The 27311-nt window shown below is 38.6% G+C and overlaps 1 protein-coding gene across 1 annotated transcript; it reads left to right on the forward strand.

Annotated features, from left to right (window-relative positions):
* Window positions 1-25789, forward strand: SUGT1 (SGT1 homolog, MIS12 kinetochore complex assembly cochaperone). Its single transcript, XM_074535493.1, has 13 exons — window positions 1-159; window positions 244-289; window positions 3659-3749; window positions 4426-4495; window positions 4814-4884; window positions 8886-8939; window positions 10750-10766; window positions 11828-11862; window positions 12280-12376; window positions 13372-13479; window positions 23080-23170; window positions 24468-24649; window positions 25255-25789. Exons 1-13 carry the CDS (start codon window positions 116-118, stop codon window positions 25354-25356), a joined length of 1008 nt encoding a protein of 335 aa, XP_074391594.1. The 5' UTR covers window positions 1-115; the 3' UTR covers window positions 25357-25789.
* Window positions 25790-27311: the final 1522 nt, after the last annotated feature.

Below are 27311 nucleotides of genomic sequence, written 5' to 3' on the forward strand. Positions count from 1 at the left end.
GCCTGCGCGGCCGCTCCCGCGCCTCCCGGCAGCCCCCGCGCGGCGCGGCCTTGCGCGGTGCGTGCGGCGCGGGCGCCTCGGCGGCTCCAGAAGTTTCCTGGGGGCCAGGGGCGGTATGGAGGAGGCGGCGGGAGCGGCAGCGGGAGCGGCCCCGCCGCGGTGAGCGCCCTCCCCCGCCCTGCCTCCCCCGCGGCCCCGCCGCCCGCCCTCCCGCTCGCTGACGGCGTTGTGTTTCCTTGGCAGGTTCTCGGACGCGGACGTCGACCGGGACCCGGGGACGGCGGCGCAGGTGAGGGCCGGGCCGGGGTTGGGCCGGGTCCCCGGGAGCCGGGCTCAGGTGGGGTCGGGCTGCAGGGGAGCCCGGCGCGGACCTGGCACAGCACTCGTGCCGCCTGTGTGGCAAAGAAGGGGTGGGGGGGAGAGCACAACAAACTTTCTCTTCCTTGAAGGTAGTTGGTAGCTCTCACAGCTAAATCAGTTAAGATTTGTGGGTATAGAACCCCCAGGCTTATTGAAGAGAGGTATTGCATCTTAGTTTTTATTCTGCCGTGGTCTGTTGTTTTTGCTCTCCCTATGTTTTGTGGGCACCACGACTGATCTTCCTTTCATCTCGACAGAGAATAATTTTTATGTAGTGAGAATGGTCACTCACTGAAACACTCCCCACGGACGTGGTAGAGTCTCCATCACTGGAGGTTTTCAGGGCACGAAGGGGCAGGTTGCTGGATACTCTCATCCAGGTGGCCTTTCCCATGAAAGGTTAGACGAGATGATCCTTTGAGGTCCCTTCCAATCTGGCCTGTTCTATGGCTTCGTCAGTTAATATGTTTTAATCTATTTTCTAAAGGCAATTTTTACTTAAAACAGATGGTTAATGAGGAGACAGAACTAGAGGGTGGATAAGTGTTTCTATTTAACTACTTGGGAGGGGAGAAGATGTAAAAGGTTAGTACTGCTTGAAGAGAGTGGGTGGTAGAACCATTAAGTGATACTAAATTATCTTTCTGCAAAGAAAATGGTGAAGCTGAATTTTTCAGTTCTTTGGGGCTTAGGCTGTAACTTGTAGAAGTTTTTCAAAAGATAAATGACATTTAAAAACCAGTTTGGAATAGCCAAATCTGTATGGCAGAATAAAACTAATTCAAGATATAAAAAAAAGAGTAAGTTTCACATTTTATGGTTAAAAATAGCCACCAGCAAACAAACCAAAAATCCCTGACACTAAAAGGTCTTCAGAAGTATTAGGGAATGCTGCCAGAATGTGGTTTTGTGTTTTTTTCCTGGATTAACATAGTTGTTTTGCTTTTCTAGCTTATATTTCAGTTTTTGGTGCATTCAGTGCTTCAGGACATTATGTAACACATTCTATAGGCATTATTTAATACCTGACACAGTAATGCTGGTGCCAGTTTAGGCCTTGTTTCCAAATCCCTGCACTGAGTAGGCAGATTTGCTTGGTGCTCTCTGAACTGGGAAGTGCCACAGCTCAGGGCAGCGTTTTGCTGACTTGGGGACTCAGGTCTCCAGGTGCTGCACTGTGCTTGCATGGGCTTGTGTGTGGTCTTTATGTTCATGTGCTTGGTGTTTCTCATGTGGGAGACAGTTCTGTAGAAATGGTGCTGTGTAATGCTTTCACACCTGGCTGGGCTTCTGTCCAGTTGGCCTGGCATTTCTGCACTGTGTCCTTGGGATTTTTGATTGCTTTAATTCCTGGAGATTGTGCTTTGGCTTTCTGCACCTGGCTCTGATGCAATTGAAAGATCATCATCCACCTTCCAATACTGTCTGAATGACAAAACTGTGAACTCATGAATGACTTCTCATTTTAAGTTGAAAATGTAAGCTGCTATGTGGAGTCAGAAGCACCTTTAATTCATGCAAACTCTTTACTGAATTCTCCTGTGTATTTAGAAACAGATCTGCAGTTTGGTCACATGGTAAGGGCCTTTGGAGTAAAAATATGCAGATATCACTTAAGTGTGAGGGCAGAGTCTAAGCTTGTTCTAAGTGACTGTTGCTGATGTCCATAGTCTGGAGTTCCCAGTGCCAGTCCAGCATTACTTGGCTTCTCAAATAGCTTACAGGAGTTACTTGCTCCATGTGTGTGCCTGGATGAGATGTGGTAACTTACTGATAAAAAGCACACAAAGAGAGAAGTTTTACACTGTTGAAAATGCTTGGCTTTGCTTTGCTTTCCTGGGATGAGAGTTAGTTTTGTAGGAGGATCCATTCATATGTTGCTGGCTCCAATCGGTGCATCTGTCATCAGCATAAATCACAGGAAAGTGTTTGTGGGAGAGGTGATCTGGCAGAGCAGTGCCTCTGCACCTGCATGTGCCTGTGATGTTCAGGGTCAGAGTCAGACCCTGCTGGGTTTCACATGTCAGAAGTGCTTCACCTCTCAGCATAATATGAACCAATTTGAGTATGTGCAGGGCCTCACATCCCTGCCATGTGGAATACCTGCAGCCATGAGTGTTTCCATATTGACAGCTGCTTTTGAATAACTTTATCTCAGGAAGTACAAGTAGATCAAGTTACTGCTGCCTACTGCCTGCCCCTTTCTTCAGAGACCCCCAAGGATTTAGATTCCTGTGCTGTGTCTCTCTAGAGGTGTGTGTATGTTACATAATAAGAATTTGTGCTGCTGTTAGAAGAAGCTGTTCTGGCCCCATAATCCTAGGTGGCATAAACACTTTATGTGACATCTGTTAGAAAAAGACACTGGCCTGAATTAGAGCTAAGGCAAGTCCTCCTTCCCTTCTTTTTTCTGTCTTGGTGGAGCAGAGTTTTGGCAACTGTGCTGTAAAAATGTTTCTGCAGGTTTAAAGCTTGTATCTTAGCTACCTTCATACTTGCTAGGTTCCAGGTGGAAGTCTGAGTAGAAGTCAACTTAGCAAACAGAGTTGTAGCAATGTACTGTAGTCCCTTTTGGAAGACTGGCTTCTAGCAACAGGAAGAAATTCTCTCACCAGTAAGGAGAGAATTGGAGATGCTCTTTCCAGGTGTGTGCTTCAAGTTGCTGTGATTTTATTCTGTGTGCAAAGTCATGAACTTTTCTCAGAGAGAGCAGTGTGTTATTATTTCAATCCATATATCCTGTGATTCCTTTAACAAAGGACTACTTTATTCTTATTTCCATTGTTCAATAATGCCTCCTCTGAACCCTCTGCTCCATAAATCTTTCCTTCCTCTGCTTTTGTGAAACAATCTCTTAGCACTATAATGCGTGTTACATGGTATTTCGTAGCTCTTATCTCCACACAACTGTTCTGACATACTGTGCATTGACTACCAAACTCCTAATACTGCTCTGCTCTCTCAAATCCAGCAGACCTGTGTACAAGCTTACTTAGAATTGTAGGAAGGTTTTTGGAATAGAGAGGATAATCTGTGTTAGACTTCATGTTTAGAATATTTGAAATCCCACTTCCTTCACAGTAAGAAACAGTCTGCTTGAATTTGGTATAATTGGCAGGTTCCTTGTACTTCAGGCTCTGATGTTTAGCGTTGTGCATGAGAGCTAAGCAACAGGTAAACAGAAATGCCAGTTAGGATTTTATCTTCTGAAATGTTCTCTTACTTGACAGAGTTTGATACTGTGTTTTTATGAGGATTTCTGCAGTACTCTTTCATTTTTTTTAATGTGTGTTTACAGGAACTGACAACAGCTTTGGAAAAGAATCCAGATGATGCAGAATGTTATTGTCAACGAGCTTATGCTCATATTCTTCTACAGAAATATGCTGGTAACATCGTCAGTCTGAGAATCCTTTTACAAGTGTATCATAACACATGTTTTACAGGAGATGTCTTCAATCACAGTAACTAGAGAGTGTGTTATCTGTAACTTAATATGCTGGTTTTAGTGTTGGTACATAATCTTGCCGTTTTCTTAGATTGTTTTGTTACTGCAAAACTTTCAGTGAAATGGGTTTGCTAGAGTCCCAGCTTTCTATTTGATTCCAGTCTAGTATTATCTTGACAGCTTTTTATAAGCAGACTTCTCAGGCAGATCTTGAGATTTTTGCATTGTGTCTCCCATCATTGTGTTCTTGGTAGAGACTGAATCCTGTCATGGTAGGAATGTGATAAGTGAAATAATGCCTGGGAAAATATTGACTGAATAAGATCTGGTTTATTTTTTCTTTCCAGTAAAAACCAAACAAACAGAATCAAGCTTCACATCTAAGCAGAGTATTTAGCTAAATTAAAGTCTTGCTGCATTTTACATAATAGCTCTGCAGCTCTGTGAGGGATTCATGTGTGGCAGTTGTGGCTAGACTTGATCCAGACAGTGTGATTTGTGTGCAAGCTAAGAAAGACAACATAGTTCATCCTAGAAGAATTTCACTACTGAAACACTTGACAGTTCACTGCTTTTTATAACATTATGTTTCTCAACTTTAAACTGACTTTCAACAGATGCAGTTGCAGATGCAAAAAAGTCTCTAGAACTCAACCCAAATAATGCTGTAGCGCTCCTTAGAAAAGGGTATGTATCATTTATGGTACTTTGGGAATATTGTGCTAGTCTCTAGGTCAATATTAGAGTTTGGATTGTGGTTCTGTGCAAACTTTTTACAATACTGAGAATTAATAAATTCAAAGCCATGCTGCTTGCAAGGCATTTGTAATAAATCCGTGTAGTTTGGGGTGATTATTGTAATACCTTTGCCTTTTCAAAACCACACCTTTTAGGTAATTTAAATTCTTACTCGTCATTTTAACCAATACAGCATGTTATCTATAGAATGTGGACTCCACTGAAAAGTAATCACTGTTTTCTTGTATTTTTCTTTATTTGTGTCAGGTTAGGTGAATATCATATCAAAAACTATGCATCTGCTTTAGAGTCTTTCAGAGAGGGACAGAGGCTGGACAGTAAGTATTAAAGTTTCTTGTGTGTATTCCTTATGTTAAAATAATGGGTAATGTGTTAGATTAAAATGGAGACCAAAGATTTTTTTTTTAAGGCTAATGTATTGGGTCCCTAACACCATCTGTCTGACTTGAGAGCCTTTATGCAATCACTGCATGAAAGTGTTAAACTGTTTAAAAATGTGTATCAAAGTTCTGAGCAATTGGTAGCAGATTTATTTTTTGCTTTATAAGTGTTTTCCTGCTTCCTGGAGGTCTTGAAGATAAATAGTAGCAATATTATAGTGTTAAGTGTCATAGAAAACATTTGAAATAGAGCAGGCTCTTTAGATGTAGCTGGAATTTCTTCTTCAACAGTTTTATAGATCAGTCTTCAGAAAGAATGTGCAACTTGGTGGGTATTCAAACTGACAAAGTGGATTTTTACCTTACATTATATACCGCTTAATTACAGAAGCCATTTTTTACATCTCTCTTTTCATCTTACAGTGTTGGCTTTCTGGCTCAACTTGGTACTTTTTAGTTTGGGAACTCCTACAGCTTTTTTAAAACCTGACTATTCAGTAAGCAGGAACAGAGTTGTTAAAAACAGAAAGCTTTGGTAGGACACATGGGGAAGCACAGAACAAAGCAATTGCAAGATGGTCGTGACCCCTTTATCTTCTCTCCTCTCCCCCATTATAAATACAACTTCATCCTCTCTTCCAAACAGCAAGAAAAGATGGTAAAAAAGTTAAAAAGCACCTTGAAAGGTTATGCAGAGCAAAATGTCCTAATCTGATAAGAATTGTTGTGGTCTAAGATCTGTTCAGTTTGTTGTCTTATCTGTAATAGTAGTGGCTGGGACATGTAGGCTTAGCAAAAATATTACTTTGCATCTTTCAAATAAGTGATCTAATCCTCTGATTTAAAAGTGGAGTTCCATGGAAGTGTAAGCTTATACTTGATGCCAAGTGATCATGCTCCTTATTACTCTTGTGCTTGTTTAGCCTCTTGTTTCAGTGCACTAAGTCTGCAGAAAGCTACTATTTTTCAAGTCTTTCCTCCTGGATGAATGTGTTGAAATGGCCCAACCAAGGGTCTGAGTGCTGAAGCCATCAAAAGTGAAGTGGCAGAGCAGTGTTGGGCCAGTGGTAGGAGGGAGATGTGGTGAAATTGCAGCAACTCACAGCTGTCAGTTTAGGTTGCACTGGAACAAGAGTTGAAAATAAGAAGTTTCCTGAAACTCCTTCTGTATTGGTAGTTTGGATAACTAGATGGTCCATATTAATTTTACAGTAGAGACAGGTTTGTCTTTGCCCTGTAGTCCAGTTCTCTATTTTGTAACTTTCTGTGAAAGGAAGAGATTCCTTTCACTAAACTATGTTGCTTTCCTTACTTGGTAGGTTACTTTTTGTGCATCTCCAGGCTCATCACTGCTGAATTTGAGTGTCTAATCTTTACTTTTCATACTCTTGCCCCACGCCAGGCAACCACTATCAATTTGAGGTTTTTCATGTGCATGGGTAACCTCACATTCTGTTGATGTTGTAGAGTATAACACAGAACTGCAGATATCTTTTAGATAAGTCCGTGAATACCAGGGTCCTCTGCTAATTCAGAATCCCCAAAATACAGCACATTTTCTTGTGTTGAGTTGCTTCATTTCTACCTGTTTGAATTTAATTTGCTGTTGTTTTGCTGCTTACTCAGTTGAAGAGTTTCTGAAGCTTCCTAGCACTTCCTGATTACTCTCTTATCTGGAGATACTTTCTGCTGTGCTTCCTCCATCTCATTACAAAGTTCTGTAGCCTGCTGTGAGATGAGGAGTCTCCTGAAGGCCTTTTTAAAATTACAGACTTAGTTGATTTTCTTTCATGTATTACTTAATTTGCTGGCAAGTTTGTGTCAGTAACAGAGTTTACCTTTGTGGAATGTTTCATGGATCCCAGGGGGAAACAATTGTGAGCATAGGCATTTTGGCAACACAATTAACTTGCAGTTAAATGCAGCTAATGCAAAATGAACAAAGCACAGTGGGAAAATTTGCAACATTCACTAGGCAGGTGATGAAGAGTGGCTTCAGCTGCTGCTGCCTTGGGAAGAATTGCTGTGGTGGGGAATTCTTTGCTGGCAAAGCTGGTTTCTTTGCCACACAAGTGGGCAGAAGTACATGGATACAGGTTTCTGTTCTTTGCTAATGTAAGGGCTGTTTTAAATCTCAGTCTGGAATGCTGACAAGGGTGAGCTTCCTACTTGTGCTCATCACTGGTAGGACTGACAGGCCCAGGGTACCACAGCAACCTTCCCATTACCCACCTACAAGGATATCAAAGTAGGACTTAATGTGATGAGCTGCAAGGTACAGTGTTCCTTTATTTTATGGAATAACATTAGAAAGCAGTACTCCTTTTGTTCAGGCGTGTGATGCATGCAGATTTTTGCAGTTCCTATTCCCTTAGTTAAAGAAGAGTGTAATCTGGTACTCTTCAGTGTGCTGTGTAGATTTAGGACAATTACTCTCAAATTTTCTTAGATTTTTTTGCTGGGACCACTGAATGAATTTAGTAAAGCTGGAACGTGGCGACTTTTAAAAGAATTTTCTTACTTTTCTTGTATTTTAGGAGTTAGTAGATTTTCATCAGTGAAGACCCAGGAAGTTTTTAGTAGAAATAAGTTATTTGGGAGGATAATACCGTTTTAGAGATCAAAATTCATTTGCCTCAAATTATAAAATGTGCCAGGATGCAGGGTAAGAGTGTGCCCTTCTATAAAAATAGGGAAGTTAACTCTGCACTTTTCTTTTTAGGTTTGTATTGCATAGCAATCTAATCATAGGCCATGGTTAAGAAGAGAATTCCTCACCTGCTTATGAGGGATGTTGGATCAGTGGAGACTTTGCTTAGACTGCAAAGTTTGGAAGTCTTTTTAGGTTGTGGCGCTAAGTTTTGAAAATATTGATTAATTTAGGTTTCATGGAAGCTCTGGAATTCCTGTAATTCTGTGCTCTGACCAAAAGTAATATTAATTTTGAACTTGCTTGAGGCTTTTTACTATTGTTTTCCAAGTATCTCCAAGACACTTTGGACAGCTTGCTTCAGGGTTTGCCCATTCTTTTGGTAAAAAATTTAGATAACTCTTAAGGTATCTGGTTAGATGGCAGAAGAAAAGTGGAGGTGAAATGGCTTGAGGAGTGGGGTAGCAATTTTATGACTAAAGGTGCACCTCAAAGTTGATGTACATTTTATATTTATAGGGTTGGGGTACATTGTGTAGCTTCAGTGGAGACAGACTTGGTGTTACGTGCGTGTCTGCTGGGAATTTTGTCAATCTTCTCCGTGTCCTTTGCCTCATAGTTGACAGTGTGAATTTACTTGTAAAACTAGAAAAAGCTCAGCTATTCTTAGCAGTTGGTGCGCATTTTTGCTAATGTTTTACTTTCTTCACAGTGAAAGAGTTTTTGGGAATATTGTTGAAATTAGGTGATTGCTCTGTTGTTACACTATAATCTTTTTAGCTATTTTCCAGTGAATTCATTTCTGTCTGGGAGGCTTGCTTCTAGGAGAGAATACTTGATGTTTGTCAAAAGTTGTACAGCTTTGGGTTGTCTACACAACAGACCATCTCTCTTGACATTTCTCTGGAGAGGAAGTGTGCGACTTTGAAAAAGTAATTGAGAGAAAAATGTGTAAAACTGGATGTCTTGCTTTCTAAACAGTTACATAGAAGTTGAACAGACTGGAAAGCAATGGCATATTCCTGTCAGTTGGAAAAAATCTAGTCTCCTACAGATTAATTAGAATTTAATGAACTATAACACACAGTGTAGTTGTACAAAAGGACTTAGAGCCTAAGTGAAATGATAGAGCTTACAAGGAGGTTGTAGGAAATAACACCTTTTTTAGTAAATTGCTACAAGTTTGGGATGGATTTGTTCCACTTGGCAACTGAGAGGACTTTTTCTTCATGCAATATGTGTAATGCTTGAAGGAGTTTTAATATTACTGTGTTTTGATCTCTTCTAGATGTAGATGATACCTTTACTATTTGGATTAAAAGATGTGAAGAAATACTGAATGGTAAGAAAAAACACATTTATTTAGTGAGGGATTTGATATGCCCTGTGCTTGGAAACGGTGTTATGTTTTTCAAAGATTCACTACTTTCCTCTTGTTTAGAACAAAAGAATTTGTTCTAAAAGAAAAATCTTTTTTAGGAGTCATATTTTTCTATCTCTTGTTTCTGTTGGAGTAGACACCCTTAGCACTTGTATGCTTCATTCAGAATTGTAGGAAGATTTATATTGGGTTTTTAGAGTAATAATTAACTGTGCCAGGAGAGTACCTATTTAAAGATCAGACAATCATAATTAATTTTAACTTATTTTCATACACAACTGTGAACTAATTTTAACTGTAGAAGTGTCAGCTTGCTATCTAAAGCTTACATCAAAATAAATTTTCAAGTCTTACAGAAGATAAAGTTGGAAAGAGGTAGAAATTTGGAGATTTTGCTCCTTGATTCCATGTGGAAAGTTCCATAGATGCTAATGGCTGTTCTGGTGACTTGCCCATGGTAGTCACTGAGTGTAAGAATAGTTTCCTTTCTTACCTTCCTACAGACAGCCAGCCCTGACAATTAACTCATCCACAAAGCTTAGGCTGCCTGGGGATTCTGATGAAAGAGAACAGAGCAGAATAACTTGGTGTCATTTTTTCCTCTGCCTTTTGTGACTTTCTCTCCTCTCTGTGCTGCACACTGGAGAATGGGACTGTAGAACAAGTTTGTGTCAATGTGTTGACTAAAAACCATATAGAGGAGAACGCTTTTGTGTTGTAGAGTGATGAGCAGATTTCTGCTTTGTGAGACACTTTTTGCAAGGTTTAATTTTATTTGGGGGAACTAGGTAAGTGATTGGCCTGCATGGTCTTTTTTGCAAAGAGTTACTTTGGGCGACAATTTTTTCTGAAAGAGGTTATAATACACTTTAACATTGTATATGTATATATTTTGCAGTATTTTGCAGTAACGTTGTATTTATATTTTGCAGTTATATTTTGCAGTAGCATTTTATATTTTGCTGTATGTTATTCAGTTTTATCCTGAATATTCACTGTCTTGTCGTTCTGAACCATTTTCTTAATTCTCTGATAAACCAGCAAAACAAAGCAAACAAACCAATAAAGGCAGTAACAAAGCAATAACTGATTTCTTCATTGCAGCTTAATATTTTTTTTCTCTTTTTGTCAGTGTTCATTATAAAGAAGCAAAGGGAAAGTTTGTTTCTTTTCAAACATATTTAATCTGAAATATTTTAGAAAAAAATAGTTATAAGATGGGAGGATACTAAGCTACAGTTTAGATACAAGTGCTACAGTACATTTAGGGTCACGTAAGTAGATTTCCGTCTCATTCCCCAGTGGGAAATTTCCATGTCATTCCCCAGTGAGGTTTCCCTAGCATGAGATACAAGTGTGATGAGAGCTTTGTGCTCTTCCTGGGGATGGATGGATGATGCCCAGTGCAGACTCCCAGACAGTGATTTTTTTTTAACCTCTTGTTTCCTGTGATGTTGTTTTAATTAAAAAGTGCCTGTATCCATTTCAGGTAGGCAAGGGAATGTCATGAAAAATTTCTTAATTCAGTTAATCAGAACATGGTTTATATTAGAGTTGTTGGTTTGCACAAATTGCTGGTTGAAGTCTGATTAGAAAGTAGAGTGTCATGAAAGCAAAATACTATAGGTAGAACTGATGTCTTTCTACATGCTCTGCTGGTGAGACTGGAGTGAATGCAGGATGTCTGGAGTAACTGAAACAGCTAGGGTAAGCTTGTGCCTTGTAAGTTCGATATGTCTTTTTCTGAAAATGCAATTTCTTTTTTTTCCAGCATCACAGACTGATTTGGTAAGATATTTTCCTTAATATGTTTACTATTTTGACTTTTCTGTTATGCTTGAGTATATTTTCTGCTTCAGTGGCTTCACTTCCAAGCTTTAAAAAGATTCTTTCATATTGTGTGCAATTGTGAAGTATTTAACTTTTCTTCTGAACATAAGTGCTTTTGAGACTGAGGCTGCAGACTTGAGCCCTGGAAGCTCTTAAGAATGCTTAACAAATCTGGCAATTACTGTGCATCCGTTGAGGTAAAATTTAACTTTGTATCTTGCAGTCTGCAGCCTAACGTACAAATTAACCAGTTGTGGTTAATTGTGTTGTCACTACTAACTTGATTGGAACTGTTAGGAAGTAACTTTTTTTTTTTCCAGAAGCTTGCAAGTGGTTTGTGTAGACTTTTTTTTCTGTTACAACCTGCTCAACTTTCAGTTGTCTTTTTTTGATTGAAAGTCTTCATAAGAAATGTTGAAATCGACCTCTCCTTCTGTTTTTTTTAATTGTTGGGACAAAAAAAAAGGGGGGGAGCGCTTTGCAGTGGATATTCTGCTACCTCTTTAATAGTTAACCTAAAGTTTTTACATTTTGAGAACAGGGTAGAGGAGAAAAATTTACAGGAAGCATGGTGGCAGTATGTAGAGACAAATCTTAGATTTAGAAGGATTTTATGTTTAAAAATTGAACCTTGAGTTCTCAGACCTATTTTAGGTTTTCCTTCATGATTTATAGATTAGCAGTATAGTCACTGGATGTTTTCTAGGTATGCGTCTTATCCAGCAGGAAATGAGTTTGAATTGAACTTAATTGCTATTTATAAAATATATTCAGGTTACAGACTAACACATTTAATGTAAATTGAAACTTTTTAATTTGTAATCTGCCATGAATGATTAAACAGTGGAGAACTTCAATCTCTAAGTTAATGTTCACATATAAATCAGGGAAGGGGAGCAGTTGGAATCAAGAAAAGGGGAGCAATCAGTGAAAGTTATTTGTGCCTTGAAAAGTACTTCATGGTGTATTTTCACTTACATTGATGTAACTTTCTTTCCAATTGAATGTGCTTCAACTAGAATATGCAGCAGCAGCCTCTGCCACCAAAGATCAAGTAAGTTGACTTCAGCATTACTGTGAAATTTAAAATAATTGACACATTTGCACTTTGGCTTGGGGATTGGAGAAGCAGAATAATGACTGTAGGAGGTTTTTTTGGGGTAACTTCCGAAATGTGGCAGTCCAAGTGAAGTGTTACTCAGTGCCATCACTTTTGTTCAGACTAAATGGTCCTTTCAGGAGGTTAAACCTAACCAGGAGAGAGGGGAATAGCATCAGCATTCTGACTTCTGTTTTCTTATTCTCATGCTGAGCTTAATTCAAAGCCTGTTCCATTGTGCCTGGTATAGTTAATGTTTTTGAGCTATACTAAAGATTCTGAACTAAGAAGTGAATGATTTAGGAAAGTGGTCTTATTTTATATGCTGTGTGCTTTAAATAAAATTGTTCCTTCTTTTTTTCTTTTTTCAAGATATGACTGGTACCAAACAGAATCTCAAGTAATTGTGACCATAATGATCAAGAATGCACAGAAGGATGATGTCAGTGTGCAGTTTTTGGAGAGAAAGGTGATTTGTATTGGTTATTGATACTCATCCCTAAATTCCCTGAGATGCAGTACTCAAGCCAGTGAACGTTACATGCTGCAGTAGCACAAAAAGAATGGGGAGGGAGCTCTGTCCTGCCTGAGCTTCTCTTCTGTACAGTTGTGCTGCACATGAGTGTGCCCAGTCAGGTGATTTGGCATGGGTTGCCACAGCAGTGTCCATAGCACTTAAACACCAGCAGTATGAGGTGTGCGTGCTGCAAGGGAACGTCTGGGTTTCAGCTGCCTCTGTGGAGGGGTGGGGGAAGAACTGATCTGGGTTTAAACTATACATGCATCTGCAGCAGGACTGGGCAGAAACAAGGTGTTCTTAAAATAGGTGTGAATTAGTAATGTTTTGCTCTAGGACAGTTAGAGAAATAAACCCACCCACCAATATCCAGTCTTTCTTCCATTTGGCATCACTAAAATTGTGGCAGCAAAATATATTTTTTAAGGAAGTACAGTAACCCCTTTAATGAAGTACCATATGTTGCCCAATGGATTTCATGTTTAATTTAACTGTCAATATCAAAGAGTTGGGTTCTTATTCTCAACTAACTTGATACTTCATTAAATACCAGAAGTACTTGGTTATTATTATCTAGTTTAGGTTGTTAAAATAGTCTGAGCACTTGTTCTGTAGTTTGCTTGTATTAGAAGAGAAGCTGCAGATTGTTTTTATGTTCCATTATTAATATGTTGATACTCCATTTGTTGTATAATTCCTTCCCTAAAGACTTAAGATCCAGCTTACAAGACAGTAGGGTTTTTGAGTACATGTAGCAAGGGCTGAAATCTTCTATTAATTTTCTAATGTATCTTAGAAACATCTCGTCCAGTAATGCAGTAGTGTAATGGCATGGTCTGAAATGATATTAATTTAATCACTTAATCTCTGTGTGAAATTATTGTCCTTTACTTGAAAATGGAGCTGCTGTCAAAGATGACCAGAGACGTGTTTTCAACTTTTAATAGATGAATGCATCAGTGAGACTTCCATCAGGTGAAGACTTCAACTTGAAGCTTGATCTTCTTCATTCTATAGTGCCAGAGCAAAGTACATTTAAAGTGCTTTCAACAAAGGTGAGCTTCTTAAAATGTAAATAATTTCTTTGACTGCTGCAATCCTGAAAATGTTTCTGTTCTATTGTCTTGTCTCTCTGCAACAGTCATAGTATCTTGCTTTTCATATAGAAATGCTCTTTTTTTCTTCAAGGTGTCTTTCAGCTGGTGGGAGACTTTCTAAACTTGTGCAAATACCAGAAATAGTAATATGATGGCACTTTCTGAAGTGCAAATGAAAGAGTTATGTTGACGATTTTTTCACTTCTTGCTAGAGAAAGGAGACTATAATCTTTCACTATTAAAATTCAGGTAATAGGAAAGCATGAAGACCCATTTACAAAACTTTCAGTTGCCAGTCTTGCCTGGTGAAGCCTTGTTATCTTTGTGTGCCCAAGAAATACAAGTCAGACTTGAAAGATTTCACTGAAATTGTTCTCTACCCTTTCATAGCTTCTTGCTGGTGAAGGTTAACCATGTGGTTAACTGTCCATGGCTTTTCAAGAGAGTGTATTCCATGCTGTTCCTGGAAATAGTACATGCCTGGAGACACTTGAAAATGGCATGGTGTGAGAGAATGCTGCTGTTTCAGTGTTTTGCTTCTTTTATAGTACAAGTATAGGAAAATAAGGAACAATGGTCTGGTATTGCACTTGCTGTTGGCATAATGTATAGACAGACATATGCTTTGTCCACAGAACCAAGCCTGAATCCCCAGTGCTGGAATATGATGTTGTTTCTTCTCTTGTATTTCAGCAGTGGTTCTGCAGAGCTTATGGGAATTCTCTTGTATACTCATGTTCCATTTTACCTGTTCTTTTCTCAGAAAGGTACCTATAATAATTCTTGCATAATTTCATGGAAGAGAGACTTCAGGGTGGCGTGAGAGGATTGCTACAGAAAGTTTGTTTTGTTTTTCCACTCCTTGTACAAAATCTGGGCAGGTTGTGTGATTGAGGACTTTACTTATTCCCCCACAGTGTAGTAGCTTACATGGCTCAAAGTATGTAGAAATTCTGGTAGAAATTCATTAGTATTTGTATAAATTTGAGGGCAATGAGGATAGACCTTGTCATGAACAGTAGCTGTGATGTCCTGTTTTCTTTATTCTTCTTCTTAACCTTGTGTTACACTTTTCATTTTTTTTTGAAGTTAACCATTACTTCCTTTGGAAGTGTCTACATTAACTGAGTGCTGTGAAATTCACTTGACTTTGTCTTTTCCACACTGCCATCTCTACCCTGGGTTTATCTCTGAAATAATCTCCAGTAGTCTGATGCTTAGTTTACTTTGAAGTTCCAAAACTGGAGTGGAAGGCTGAGTTACGTTCAGGCAGTGTTTGAACTGTAAATATTTTGCATTTATTTTCAAATGTTATTATTCCTAAATACTTGTGAGAGACTATTTTTGAGATAAAATGGGTAAGAGGTTACACAGAAGGTGTTCTAACTGCAGAAGTAAGGGCTTCAGCGTGTCCTTATTTTTGTAGAAAGCTGCCTGTGAGGGCATACTGCAGGAATACAGTTTAAATTGCGCCGGCTGGTTCTTATTTTGACCACCAGATGGAGTCTGGAAGGAAAAAAAAATTAAAAGCAGCTTGATGTTAAGTACGCAAAGACTTCTTTACAGGTTTAGAATATTTTTCTTAGAAAAATATTAAGTACTTCAAGGGAATGATGCAGCTTTAGTGTTTGATTACCAGAAGTTCAGCTTTCTTTTCTTAGCTTTGTGTATATATACTTGGCTTCTATGAGCAGCATGGCAAATAGTCAGGTAGTACTTTGAGTAAATTAATCTTACTGATTAAAACTTTCAAACCATTCACATATTATTTTGTACTATTTACATGAATTCCTTTTGTAAGTACTTGGAAGGAAAGACATAATCTCATTATCTTCCCAATTACATGAGCTTGTTACTATGCAATCCTAAAGAAGTTGAGTTTTCTTGGGATAGAGAGGGATCTATTCCTGTGGATTATTAATTTCAGGTGAGAATAACTTGATTTTTTTCATACTGCTTTATTTTCTGCTGCTGCTTTGAATGTGTCAGCCATGTTGCCGCTAGTATCATATAGTCATCACTGGGCAACAAAGATCTGGCCTTTCTTTTTCACTTATGTGAGCAAATATATGAGAAAATGGTGGGACAGATGAGCACGCTGTGTAGCGAATAGTTTGGGTCCATGAACTTTGTACAACTAAAAAAATTAAGAGATAGAGAATGAAACAGCAGAACTGGCAGAGAGTAGAACAATCCTGTGTATTTTGGAGATAAGAGGAGCTGTGGAGGGTTTTCTCAATACTGCTTGAGATTGACAATTCAGCATCACTTGACAAATGCGAAGGCATGACTGTAAGGATGCAAATCCAGGAGGAGAAAACAGCCTTAAGTGTATTTGCAGAACTACAAATTCTAAAGTCTGCAAGGAGCAGACAGAACTCATAGACTCCTGAACTGGTTCTTTCAGCGAGTGTTGACAGTAGTGAAAAATACAATTGCCAACATAAGGATTGTTTCTTTCCCAGCGAGGAAATTAAAAAGTCTACCTTTGTATCCATGCTGTGTCAAACTCTGAGATAGAAAGTCTGTTTGGAAAAAAAACGGGACTAGCAAGTGTTACAGGGGTGGCATAGATAGATGTTTTGAGCTGTTTCAATAGTTTCTGTGTGAGCAAAAATAAATTAGTGTTTGTCATCTGCAGACTCTGACTTCAAGCTGTGCACTAGAAGATGTAAAATATTTGATGCCAACTGAGGAGCAGCATAATGTGTGGATGAAGTCCAGTTCTGAGATAAAAATTGTAAATTGGTCTTCGTGCGTCTTCTAATATTTTATATTCTCTAATTGTCAGCAGTTTTGCAGATGATATAGGCTGCCTTTAATAGTGACTATATCTATTATTACCGTACCTGAAGCCTTTTTTTTTTTTTTACCCAATTAGAAAATTTACTTGCTGTTCAATAGGTAACAGTGCTGGGAAATTGAACTTTGAGTTGCTTATGGTTCCTGCTCACATTTAGTGGCAAGTTACTCAGAGTTGCCTCTTGTTGTTCAGCATTTATTTCTATGGCCTATGGCCTCAGGTTAACGTTAGTGTTAGAAAATGCTGAATACCACTGAACTGAGCCCTACTCTTGCAGGTAATGCTATATGTACATAGCATTTTGTGCATTAGCAGCACAGTTGATAGATCATAACTAAATCAATTGATGTTATTGATTGTACTCCTCATCTATCAGAAGTGTCTGACTCTAGCAATCTGATCAAGCAAAAAGTGACAGCTGCTCCTGAAAGCAGTGTAGAAATTTGAGATTTGTGTCTTACAAATGGAAGCTGAAAACTGTGTTGCACTCAGAGTTTCACAGGAGGAGGGCATCTTTAGTAGTGCTGTTTGGCTTTTTACTTCCTTCCAGAAGAGGGAGCCAAAATGTAAAGGCTGGACCAGGTTTGCTCTTTGCAAGCTGCCTGGGTGCAGTTATTCTGTGTCTCAGTGTGCATACTGTCATCGTGCTCCCTTCACAGAAGGAAGAAGGCATAAAATTTTAAATTTTTATGAGACTAAATATGTTTAAGAAAAAACTAGTAAATATGTATCTGTCCAGAAAATATGTCAGGAGAGCGGAAATGTACAAATAGTGTAAGGATTTCTTCTGTTATTAAGTATGCACAATCAACCTCACTTTCTTTTCCCTCTTCTGCTCAGCCTATATAGTCAGTGTATTTTGGATTCCAGGGGAATATTTTGCAGTGTTCCCCTGGGAACTTAGGTGACATGAGCTGTTTCTGTAGGTCTTCTGATGAGTTCTAGGTGGTGCTTGGGATTTTCTTTTCCTCAGACTTAGAAGAAGAGAGTGAAGATGACTATGTGCTTTTAGTGCTGGTGCTTATGACCTTGAAGGAAACTTGAGGTGGTGGTTTCTGATTTTCCTCCTATCTACAGATAGACTGAGGACAATTGCTGTGAGTTTTCAGTTTGTAGTGCTTTGGGCTTTTTGCAAGCAGTGACTTGCAGCAGTGTAGAGCCATTTGAAAAAGTGGTAAAATATGGTTTCTTTACCCCAGAACTGTCCTTTAATTAGAGATCAAAGTTGTGCTGCAGACCGAGGAGGTGTTAGAAACCTTCAGCCTCTTTTACAGCTGACATTTGTTGCTTAACAGAGATGTCTGAGGGAGAAGCACACACTCAGCAGCTTCATGCCGAGAATATGGTTGTGTGCATCAGTGGAATGTTGTTTTTTTCCTTGAACCAATATTTTGATTTGCAAACACTGGAATACCCTGTGAAGCTAACTGGAACTGATGCCTGTTGGTGAATGTGAGGGAAAAGGCAAAGAGTGGAACTGTTTCACACGCTCTTGGACTGTCATCAGAGTCTCTATTCAGAGGCAAATGCACACAAAGAGATAAACAGAGGAACATATCTATTTTAACTGAAGTTGGATCTTACCACTGCAGTCCAGTCCTTAAAAGATACTTTGCTGTTTAGGGTGCATTAAATTGCTTGTAGGGACTTGAATGCAGACTTGGCTGCTCTTGAGTGCTTGTTTTCACTGTAAGAGTTTCATGCAGATTGATATCTCCCATGTATATTCTTGAACATTTCTATAAATTATAAACTAATATTTAAGGTGAATGGATAATTTTTCTGAAATTTCTTGCATCTTTTAGGCAGGGCTGGTCGGAGCAGTTTCTTCTTCTATGATTGGCATGATGTTTACATATTGAACAATAAGGTTGATTTTACTCATTTCCTTCTGTATGAATGAAGATGGATTTGAGACAGATTTAAACTTGGTAATACTCTGAGAGCTATTATTTTATACATGCATGTAAGTCAGTGCCCATGCTTTATATAAATGCATAAAAGAAAACGATGCATAAGGGGGTTTATGTCTTGAGAACTATTGGAATAATGATGGTTTACATGGAGTATAAAGTGACAAATAGCTTTAGAATACGAAAAGGATCTCTGTTGCTAGCTTCTCTTCTAAAATTTAAAAACTTTGTGTTGGCTATGTAGTATCAGTCAGAGGAAACTTGAACCTTTTTCCCCCCAGTTCCCCATAGTACATAGCTGGCAAAGAAATAAATAAATCCCTTCTGTTGCAGTATACTCCATATAGAATAAATGTCTTAATTATCATTGTGTGTGATGACACTGTAGAATTATTTTTATCTTAACATATTTGGTTTAAAGCTATGGACCAAAAATCTTGAAGTTTAGAGTACAAGCAATATATAAAAGGTCTTTGAATAATTAGGACACCAAACTGTAGGCATATGTGCTCTTAGAGGCACATTTGAATAGTTCTTATATTTTTAGAAGACTGTTCTATTTTATCCTGTGAAATTCATGAGATGATCACAGAAGGACAGCTCTAAACACTTAAAATTTGTGACTCAGAGGAGGCAGTCAGTAGTTCAGTAAATAACAAAGTAGCTGATCAGAAATACTGAATTCCTGTTTTCAGGTGTTTTATACCGCAGAACACCAGAATTGAAAAGGGTACTTTTGGTATGTCTTAAAATGAATGGTTGGACTGTTGTTTAAACTTTGCCAGTTTTGATCAGAGCTTGACAGAAATTTGCCAGTGGTAAATGAACTTGCTCTTACCATGGACTGTAAAATATAAAATACAGTAAAAATTAGGGAAAAAACCAAAAACCCTTGTAGTTTGTCAGTGTACACCAGAATCTCCTTTTAGGGTGGAAGATAAAAGTTCTTCCCCTTTTCACGTGTCCCAGTTAGACTGCCACTGCCTGTCCCAGAAGGAAAGTTCAAGTGAAATCAAGCATCGGAGGTTTCAGCTTTTTAACAATAAATATCTGCCTAGAAAATAAGTGTTGCCTAACTGGTGTTGATCTTTTCCAAAGAGGAGAAATTATTTCTTAAAACTGGATTAAACACTCTTTTATGCCAGTCATCCTAAAATAAGATGTTGTTTTATTTTTATGCTATCAATGAAATGGTTTAGGATACATTTTGAGAGGAACTGTGGTGCCTTTTCTGGTAGCTAGCACTCGGATTAAGCCCCAGACGAACATGTCCAAATCTCTGGTAGGCTTTAAAAAATTGATTATTTTTATGACCAGGAAACTCTGGGTAGAAGTTTATTTGTGTCCTTTCACTGTGGGTGATGTTTCTTCTAGACAATAAATCCCTCATTTGACTCTGTTCTCAGAGGGGTAGGTTTCTCTGAGGATGGTATTTCAAGCAAGTAGTGCATGAATTCCATGTGTCTTTTCCTTTTTGCTTTGCTCTCTTTGAACCCAAAACACAAGGGACTTTAAAGAGAAAGTGTACTATATTTGCATTGGGATTTTTTCTAGATCTGGAGTACCGTGTTCCATTGTAGGCTTACCAGTGCAAGAAAGGCACTGATGTAGTGAAGCAAGTCCTAGCAGAGGGCTGCCAAGATGGTCAGGTGGCTGCACAGCTTGAGCTACAAGGAGAAGCTGAGGAATTAGGCTTGTCCTTAGGTGGCATGCAGAGCATTTAATTTGCAGTTAAATTTTCCTGTCTTATATACTAAAGTTGGCACGAGGCACACAGGCATACGTTTTATGAAATATAAATGTTGAATCAAAGTAGTTGGCAAAGCGTTGATGTATTTCTCTTGCCCAAGTGAATTTTTTTCAAAGGAGAGGAAAAAGCTAACAGTACTTTTTTGCTGAATATGACATGAATGTCTGTGCTGATGTGTTTCTTTTCTGTGTGATAGCTATCAGTATCTGTATTAAAACCTTCGTTAAAATGCATTCATTGCCATTTGTGCACGTAATTGGGACTCACTGAGTTGTTCCTTCTTAGATCAAATAGAGCTCTCAAGTTGAAGAAACACGCTCCTTCACAAGCAGAACTTTATAGCTTTATATTTTTGGAAAATGTGGTTGTATAATGGTATGAAGTTAATGATTTCCCCAGCTTTGCTCCTGCCTGCCACTTCGCCTAATGAGTAACTTCAATTGAAGTGGATGTAGTAGACAGAGTAGAAGTTTAATCATGTCAGAAATACATTCTGTCTCAGTTCTTCAGCTGTGTGCACTTCCAGCTTGGCAGGGTTGAAATGGTTTAGAGTTAAGAAATCTGCATCTTACACTGGGAATTAGTTTGTGTCATTGGCTTCTCCTTAGGGCTGTTTATTGTGCAGTACTGTTTTAGGGACAGTTTTAGAGAGGAAAATGTAAGGGGCTAGCAGATTAGAAAAGAAGGGGGATTACTGGAGCAGCAAAACTAAAGTTGTTCCTTATTTTCTTCTTTTTATGCATGGGCAGAGTACTGTGATGAATAGCCAATGGTCTTTATAAGGACTCATTGAGGAGGATTGTATTCTGAGAAGAAAACAGTCCATGTTTAGTAGCTCACATCGAGCATTATATTGCATTAGAGGTAATTTTTGGTGTGGATGAAATAAGCTGTATTTGAGATACTGGAAGGTATTGGTGGAAAGCCTGAAGTGTAAGGGCAAGAAGAATTAGTGAAAGAAAAAATAAACAGAGAAATTGAAGAGACATAGGGGAGACCAGTTTCAAGCATCTGCTTTCCTCCCCCCCCCCCCAAAACATGTTCGTAGATGCACTAATAAGTAGAGTATAAAATCTGAACTTTAGAGCCTCAACTGAAATGCACTACTCAATCGATAATAGTCTCCTCAGTTGAGAAGAGTTTATATAAGAAACAGAGGAGAGTGGTTTTAAATTAATACTCATGTTCACTTGTAACTAATTAGTTCCTTTGTAAGTAGCTAATTAGCTTAAATGTTTGGCTCAGGAGATCCAAATCCACTGGGGAAAGAAAACCTGCTAGTTCTGCCACTTGTGGAACTACTTGATTGTCTTATATGTAGATATTCAAATGTTTTGCTTCCTTAAGCTAATAACAGAGCATTAGATCTATGAGTGTGGGTGCTAAGAATGAACTTCAAGGTTGCAATTTTCAAAATGTTTTTAAAAGAGTCCAGTGGAGGTAGCTTTACTGACTTCTTTTGGTATACTGAAGAGTAATTCTTCTGCATAGCTTAACAGAAATGGCTGCATCCGTACAGATTGCGATAATAAACTCTGAAATACAGGCCTTTTTTAGGGAGGGTAGCTTGGTCATCCAGACTAACAGCAGTTTGATGTTATTTGGTTATTTTTGGTTTTGTGATGTTACTTTCAAAACGGATACTCTGATGCCTAATTTGTGACTTGTCAAGTGGCTGAAAGTACTGAAAAATCCAACAGATACAGGGAGTGGGAAATCAAATACATGTGGGTGTTGGACTTAGAAGTTTACTGAAGCTCTTGCTTGCCTTTCATGCCTTTGCCTTAAACTTTTTGTTGTTCTCAGTACATGTTAGTGGTGGAAAATAAGTATTTAAACTTATATTGGGAATTTTTAGCTTCTTGAGGGATACAAAAAAAGAAACATTCATAACTGAACATTCTGTTTCTTAAAATTCATTGTGATTGCAAACATGAAAACATTAAAACTTCAGTGAGCAAATTTTTTATATTTTGCTAAGATACCTCAATCTGTTGCTTACCAGTGATTGATTTAACAATTGATTAAATAAAGTTCAAATTTCAGATCAACATAATGCTGTGCAATGAGCTTGGTGTTTGAATCTAAGGTTAGCTTTTACAGTGGTGCCTTTGTTCTTGGGTCTGCAGGGATCCCCAGGTTGTAGTGGCTTTAGGTGGAGCTAAGAACTTGCTTCTGCTGAGCTGTTTGCAAATAAGGAAGCATTGAAGTTTAGCAAGCACTGATTTCAGTTAATTAATAGCATCATATGTGCTTTGTGACATCTCCTTAAGTGAATAGGAGTGACGTTAGACAGTCCTTGTTTTGAAACTTTGTAACCCTATAACCAAAGGAGAAGTTTAATTATGAAAAAAACCATTTCAGTGTGGTTGTCTAAAGGGATTATGTGAAGTTGTGAATAGGGCATGACATACTTCACTTAATTTTGTTTCTCCTATGGTAATTGCAACCACATCCATTTTTAATTGCCAGTTTTGTCAATGAATACTTGACAATTTTCTCCATAGCAGTGTTTGTTCATTGAACCAAATGAATACAGCTTCGGAATTTCTCCAGTGGGAAGATCTGCATAGTCCCAGGGTGTTTCTCTGGTTTGTGTAGTACACATCAAACATGGAATTTTTTGGTAAATGAAATGTAAACTTAGATAAAGTTGGATTTTGTAGTGTTTCAAAACTGCTGCTTATTAGAGCTGACTGCCAAGAAAGGGATGCTTGAAAGGCAATACCTTGGAGCCTGGCAGTGTAGAGACTTTGGGACTGATCATTACCTTTGGGATGCCATAATTTACAAAAAGAATCAAGTGAATAGTAAGTAAAAGAAAGTTAAGTGCTTCTGAACAGAAAGGTAGAAGTCTGATACAAAAGCTGCACAGGCCACATGGGAGCTCGTTTGATCTGTGACTTGAACTCGAGTAACTTTGTCTTGTAAGGTAGGTAAATCTGGCTGTGATACAGGTTTCATATTACAGGCTGTGTTTCTAAAACCAAATGTTTGTATTTTCTTACAGCTACAGGATCCAACTACTTTGGAGCTGCATGGCAGAATTGTTTGCATATGGATTAATTTGTTGTTTGTCTTGTGTTTTGTAGGTTGAGATAAAAATGAAGAAGCCAGAGGCTGTAAGATGGGAGAAGCTGGAGGGCCAGGGAGATTCTCCTAAGTTAAAACAATTTACACCAGGTTTGTTCTCTGAACTATTTAGTATTAATGTTTTATTTGTATTGAGTGAGTTACAGTTATTAATAATAGTTCTGTGTTAAATATTGTTTATAAAATCACAGCTTCATATTTGCAATGAAAAGCCTGATCGTCTTGGTTTCACTCTGTCAAGAATTGACAGAAAGTCTGCAAGCCATTAGTGAAACATAGGTATTAAATTTAGTCATAGCCTCTGTTAATCTGATGAATGGTTAAGGGTATACATGTGCTTGTCAGTAAGTCTGCCTGTCTGCTTGGGTCCCTGTTCTGCAGTTCTGTATGTTGTTAAGTGTGTGTGCTGTGGTTTAGCAATGGTACCTCCCAGTTCAGCGCCCCATTGGGCCCCTCCCAAAGGACACCACCGAGGTCTCACTCTCCTTTCCCCTCCCCTTTCTCACTGCAGTGGGATGGAGTTGAGAATTGGAGGCACAATAAGTGAAGGGTTGAGATAAAAACAGTTTACTTGAAACAGCAATTAAATTAGAAAGCAAACAGTAACAGCAACAACATTAATAACAAAAGGCTACAAAAGAGAGAGTGATTTACATGCAAAATGCACCAGTGGACCCCAGTGACAAGGACCAGGGGGTGGATGGTTTCCCCCTCCCCACACCTTTTTCTTGACTGGAAGCCCTGCCCTTCTTCTGGGATGCCCAGATCATCCCACCCCAGCACTGATCTGCCCTGTTGTAGAGTATCATCCTGGCATGTCCACTGAGCTTCAGGCCCCACCCCTCACCACTACTGCGAAAAATTAACTCTGTCCTGGCCAGACCCAGACAGCAGTTCTATTATGTGACCTGTTGCTTAAATACTTATTGTTTCCCTAAGTATTGGATTTTGCTTGGAGACTAATACATTGGAGTTTTTCAGTACAGATAAACATTCTGTCTTTGACAGAATTTGAATTTCCTGATGTATTGATTTCAGATTTTTTTAAATTTAGCTCAGCTTATTCTATGGCTCTAGGCTACTGTTTCATTTTTTTTTCTGTCAGCCAATATGTCTTTTTGATATCAATTATCTGTGTTGCTGCTGGCCAGATTTTTGTGTGTGTGTGTGTTGGATAACAAAATTAGATAACTCTGTTTACCTAAAAATAAACTTCTGCATTTCTTAGTTTCCTTTATTTTTGTTTCTGCAATGCTTATATCAGTTCAGAGGAGTCCATTTTGCATTTTCATGTCCCATTATCATCTCTGATTCATCAGGTACCTGTGTCTCTGATGCTCTCAAAGTAGTGAGAAAATGCTTAGTTAACTAACACTTCTGTTTTCAGATACCCAGCACTTATACCCATCGTCGTCTCACTATACAAGGAACTGGGACAAACTGGTAGTTGAAATCAAAGAAGAGGAGAAAAATGAGAAATTAGAAGGAGATGCTGCTTTAAATAAACTCTTCCAGCAAATCTATTCAGATGGTACAGATGAAGTAAAACGTGCCATGAACAAATCATTCGTAAGTCTTCATTCTTTTCTCTGAAGAAACCTGTGACTTTTGCACACTGATGTGATTTATTAGATTTCACATATGTGGGAAAAGCCTGTTACCAAAATTTTATGTCTGTAAATGAATAAATTTTGGCCATGGGTCTGTTGGAGATACTGGTACAACTACACTCACTGAAAGCTACAGGGCTGTACTCTGGTGAATGTGACTCTTTATAAATCCAAGGTTGTGCTTTGTCACTGGTCTCTTCATTTCAATCTGTATTACCAAAAGAAGTAGAGGCTTGGCTCATGTAGAGCTTGAAGACTTGCCAGGGGGTGAAAGGATCAAATTCCTCTTGATTACTTGACTCTAGTTTAATTTGTAGCCATCACAGGCAAGAACGTGACTGACCCTTTAAAAGCTTCTTGTTAATGAAGCAGCATCTCCCTGTGTCCAGTAGTGATAAAAGTACTGCTGGGCTGGAGATTATGGAATGATGGCTCTGTCAAATTTTATTTCATAGGTACACAATTTCTGTGTAATCACTACTCTTTGAAGTTTGCTGTAGGACCTGTGGCTTTTATATTGCTAGAATGCTCAGCAAACTAAACAAGCTCTTTCTTATATTGCAGATGGAGTCTGGTGGCACAGTTCTGAGCACCAATTGGTCTGATGTTGGTAAAAGGAAGGTAGAAGTAAATCCTCCTGATGACGTGGAATGGAAAAAATTCTAATCCTATTTCTGATCTTTACCATCTCTGTGTTGCCATAGTCATGTACTGACCACTATGTATGGACATAGCATTCTTGGATTCAAAGCACTGAATGTTCCCTTGAAAACAGGAATTGTCTGTACATTTTGCGTGCTTTAGAAATTCCTTCATCTGCAGATCTTAAAGATATACTTAAGAGTGGAACCCTATTTTTATCATCTGTCTTAATTTCTGGGAATTGAGTCCATCAGTCCAAATTTTTACCACCTTTATCAGCTCTCCTCTTTGGGATAGGGTGATCTCTAATGGCTGGTCAGGATTATTGCCTTACACCTGGTATTTCTGTTCAATAACTTATTAGATCTTGGCAATTTTGAGTAAAAACACTTTTCACAACAGTGTTAAAATTGTTTGCTCCTTAACTCTGCTAAATAAAACTGTAAATACAACTTTTTCTATAAGGAAGCTGCTTTATTTCATTTTTAGTATTGTTTTTTGATAGGGGAATCACTTTAAGCATATAGGTAAGGATAAGGTAAGCATGTGAATGTACTGCTTCAAAAGAAAAGCAGCATGTATAGGAGCTAAATGTGCATTCAGTGAAGAGGATGAGATTACTATTGATGCAGACACAAACCACCCACTTTGGAGTCCTTCCACCTCTGTGATAAGTTGAATTGTAGTCACAGTCATGGAAGATAACAAATTTGTTGTGACTGGAAATTTTTACAGAAAAGTAGGTCTTCTGTCTACCTTCTGAATTCAAAATAAATTTACCTGGAATCAAAGCCAGCAAGCAGTTGCTTTAAGTTACGTAATTTCTGAATAATAGAAACTGTTTAAAGAGCAACTTGTATGTCCTTAATTGCTTCCATTAGTGCAGCTTTATTGTCATGATCAAATTATAAACAACAATAGAGAAAAGGAATTGAGAATCTATGTACTGTCTGTGCTTGTATTTCCTGAATACAAGTTTGCAGGGACCTAGAGATGCTCAAAAGCCATCTGGATATGCTCCTGGGCACCTGGCTCAAGATGCCCCTTCTTGAGCAGGAGGGTTGGACAAGGGCACTTCCAGGGGTGCCTTCTGACCTGAGCCTTTCTGTGATTCCATGGCAGATGAACTCAGAAGGTTGTGCTAAATGTGCCTTGTCTGTGTGCCACTGTCTCTTGGGAATTCAGAGTATGCTGTAATCATAGAAACACCATGAATTGCAAATATTGACAGCGTCATGAAAGCAACTTCATTCCTTGCTAATAACCATTGGATGCTGTTTTAAGTTTGCTACTTTTTCTTGCTTTCCTAATGATGTGGGGTTTTCCAGACCATTTGTTATTCTGCCTGTTGTTTTTGTATTGGACGTGTTATTTTCCTACAGTGTCAACTGGATGAGCTTGGTAAAATAGAAAGGCTGTTAGAACAGGTGTTTTAATAGCATGAGTGAAGTCTGCAGCTCTTAGGTATTAAATGATGATTGAAAATTAAAGAGGAGGAAGGAAGGATCTGTTCTGTTCCTGCTGAGATTTTGCAGTGATGCTGGGAAAGTACAGTGGCTTTTCCCCACTACTGTTACTGTGCTTGTGCAGTAGAGAGATACCGAGGCTTTAAAATCTTACAAATGTTAAAAAGAGAAGGATTTTTTGGATGTAGACTATGACTACAAGTCTTGACATAATTGCAGTTTCTTGATGCACTGAGATCATGATGATGCAGTGCAGACTGGGCAGTGATTTCTTTTCCCTCACTTCTGGCTTCAGAATTGATAGATGTTTTCCAAAGTTCAAATTTGGTAACGTTCAGAACCCAATGTTACCCTGGTCTTCGAATGCAATGAACAGAGTTGGATGGGATTTAGGAAGGGTTTTGTGTGCCTTACCTCTTGACATTTACTGAACAATGTCTGCTTCTTGGAAGTTTCTCAAAGCATGAACTTGGGACATGTTTCAGAGAAGAATTTTTAGCTTTGGTGTGAGGC

Source organism: Zonotrichia albicollis, chromosome 2 (assembly GCF_047830755.1).
Source record: "Zonotrichia albicollis isolate bZonAlb1 chromosome 2, bZonAlb1.hap1, whole genome shotgun sequence".
Lineage (NCBI taxonomy): Eukaryota > Metazoa > Chordata > Aves > Passeriformes > Passerellidae > Zonotrichia > Zonotrichia albicollis.

What these genes read in the sequence shown, in the direction of transcription:
- SUGT1 (XM_074535493.1), top strand. Translation starts at nt 116, where the DNA reads ATGGAGGAGGCGGCGGGAGCGGCAGCGGGAGCGGCCCCGCCGCG. An exon ending in TGCAGTTTTTGGAGAGAAAG is followed by an intron (nt 12,377 to 13,371) that starts GTGATTTGTATT and finishes AACTTTTAATAG; the next exon opens with ATGAATGCATCAGTGAGACT. An exon ending in GTTAAAACAATTTACACCAG is followed by an intron (nt 23,171 to 24,467) that starts GTTTGTTCTCTG and finishes TTCTGTTTTCAG; the next exon opens with ATACCCAGCACTTATACCCA.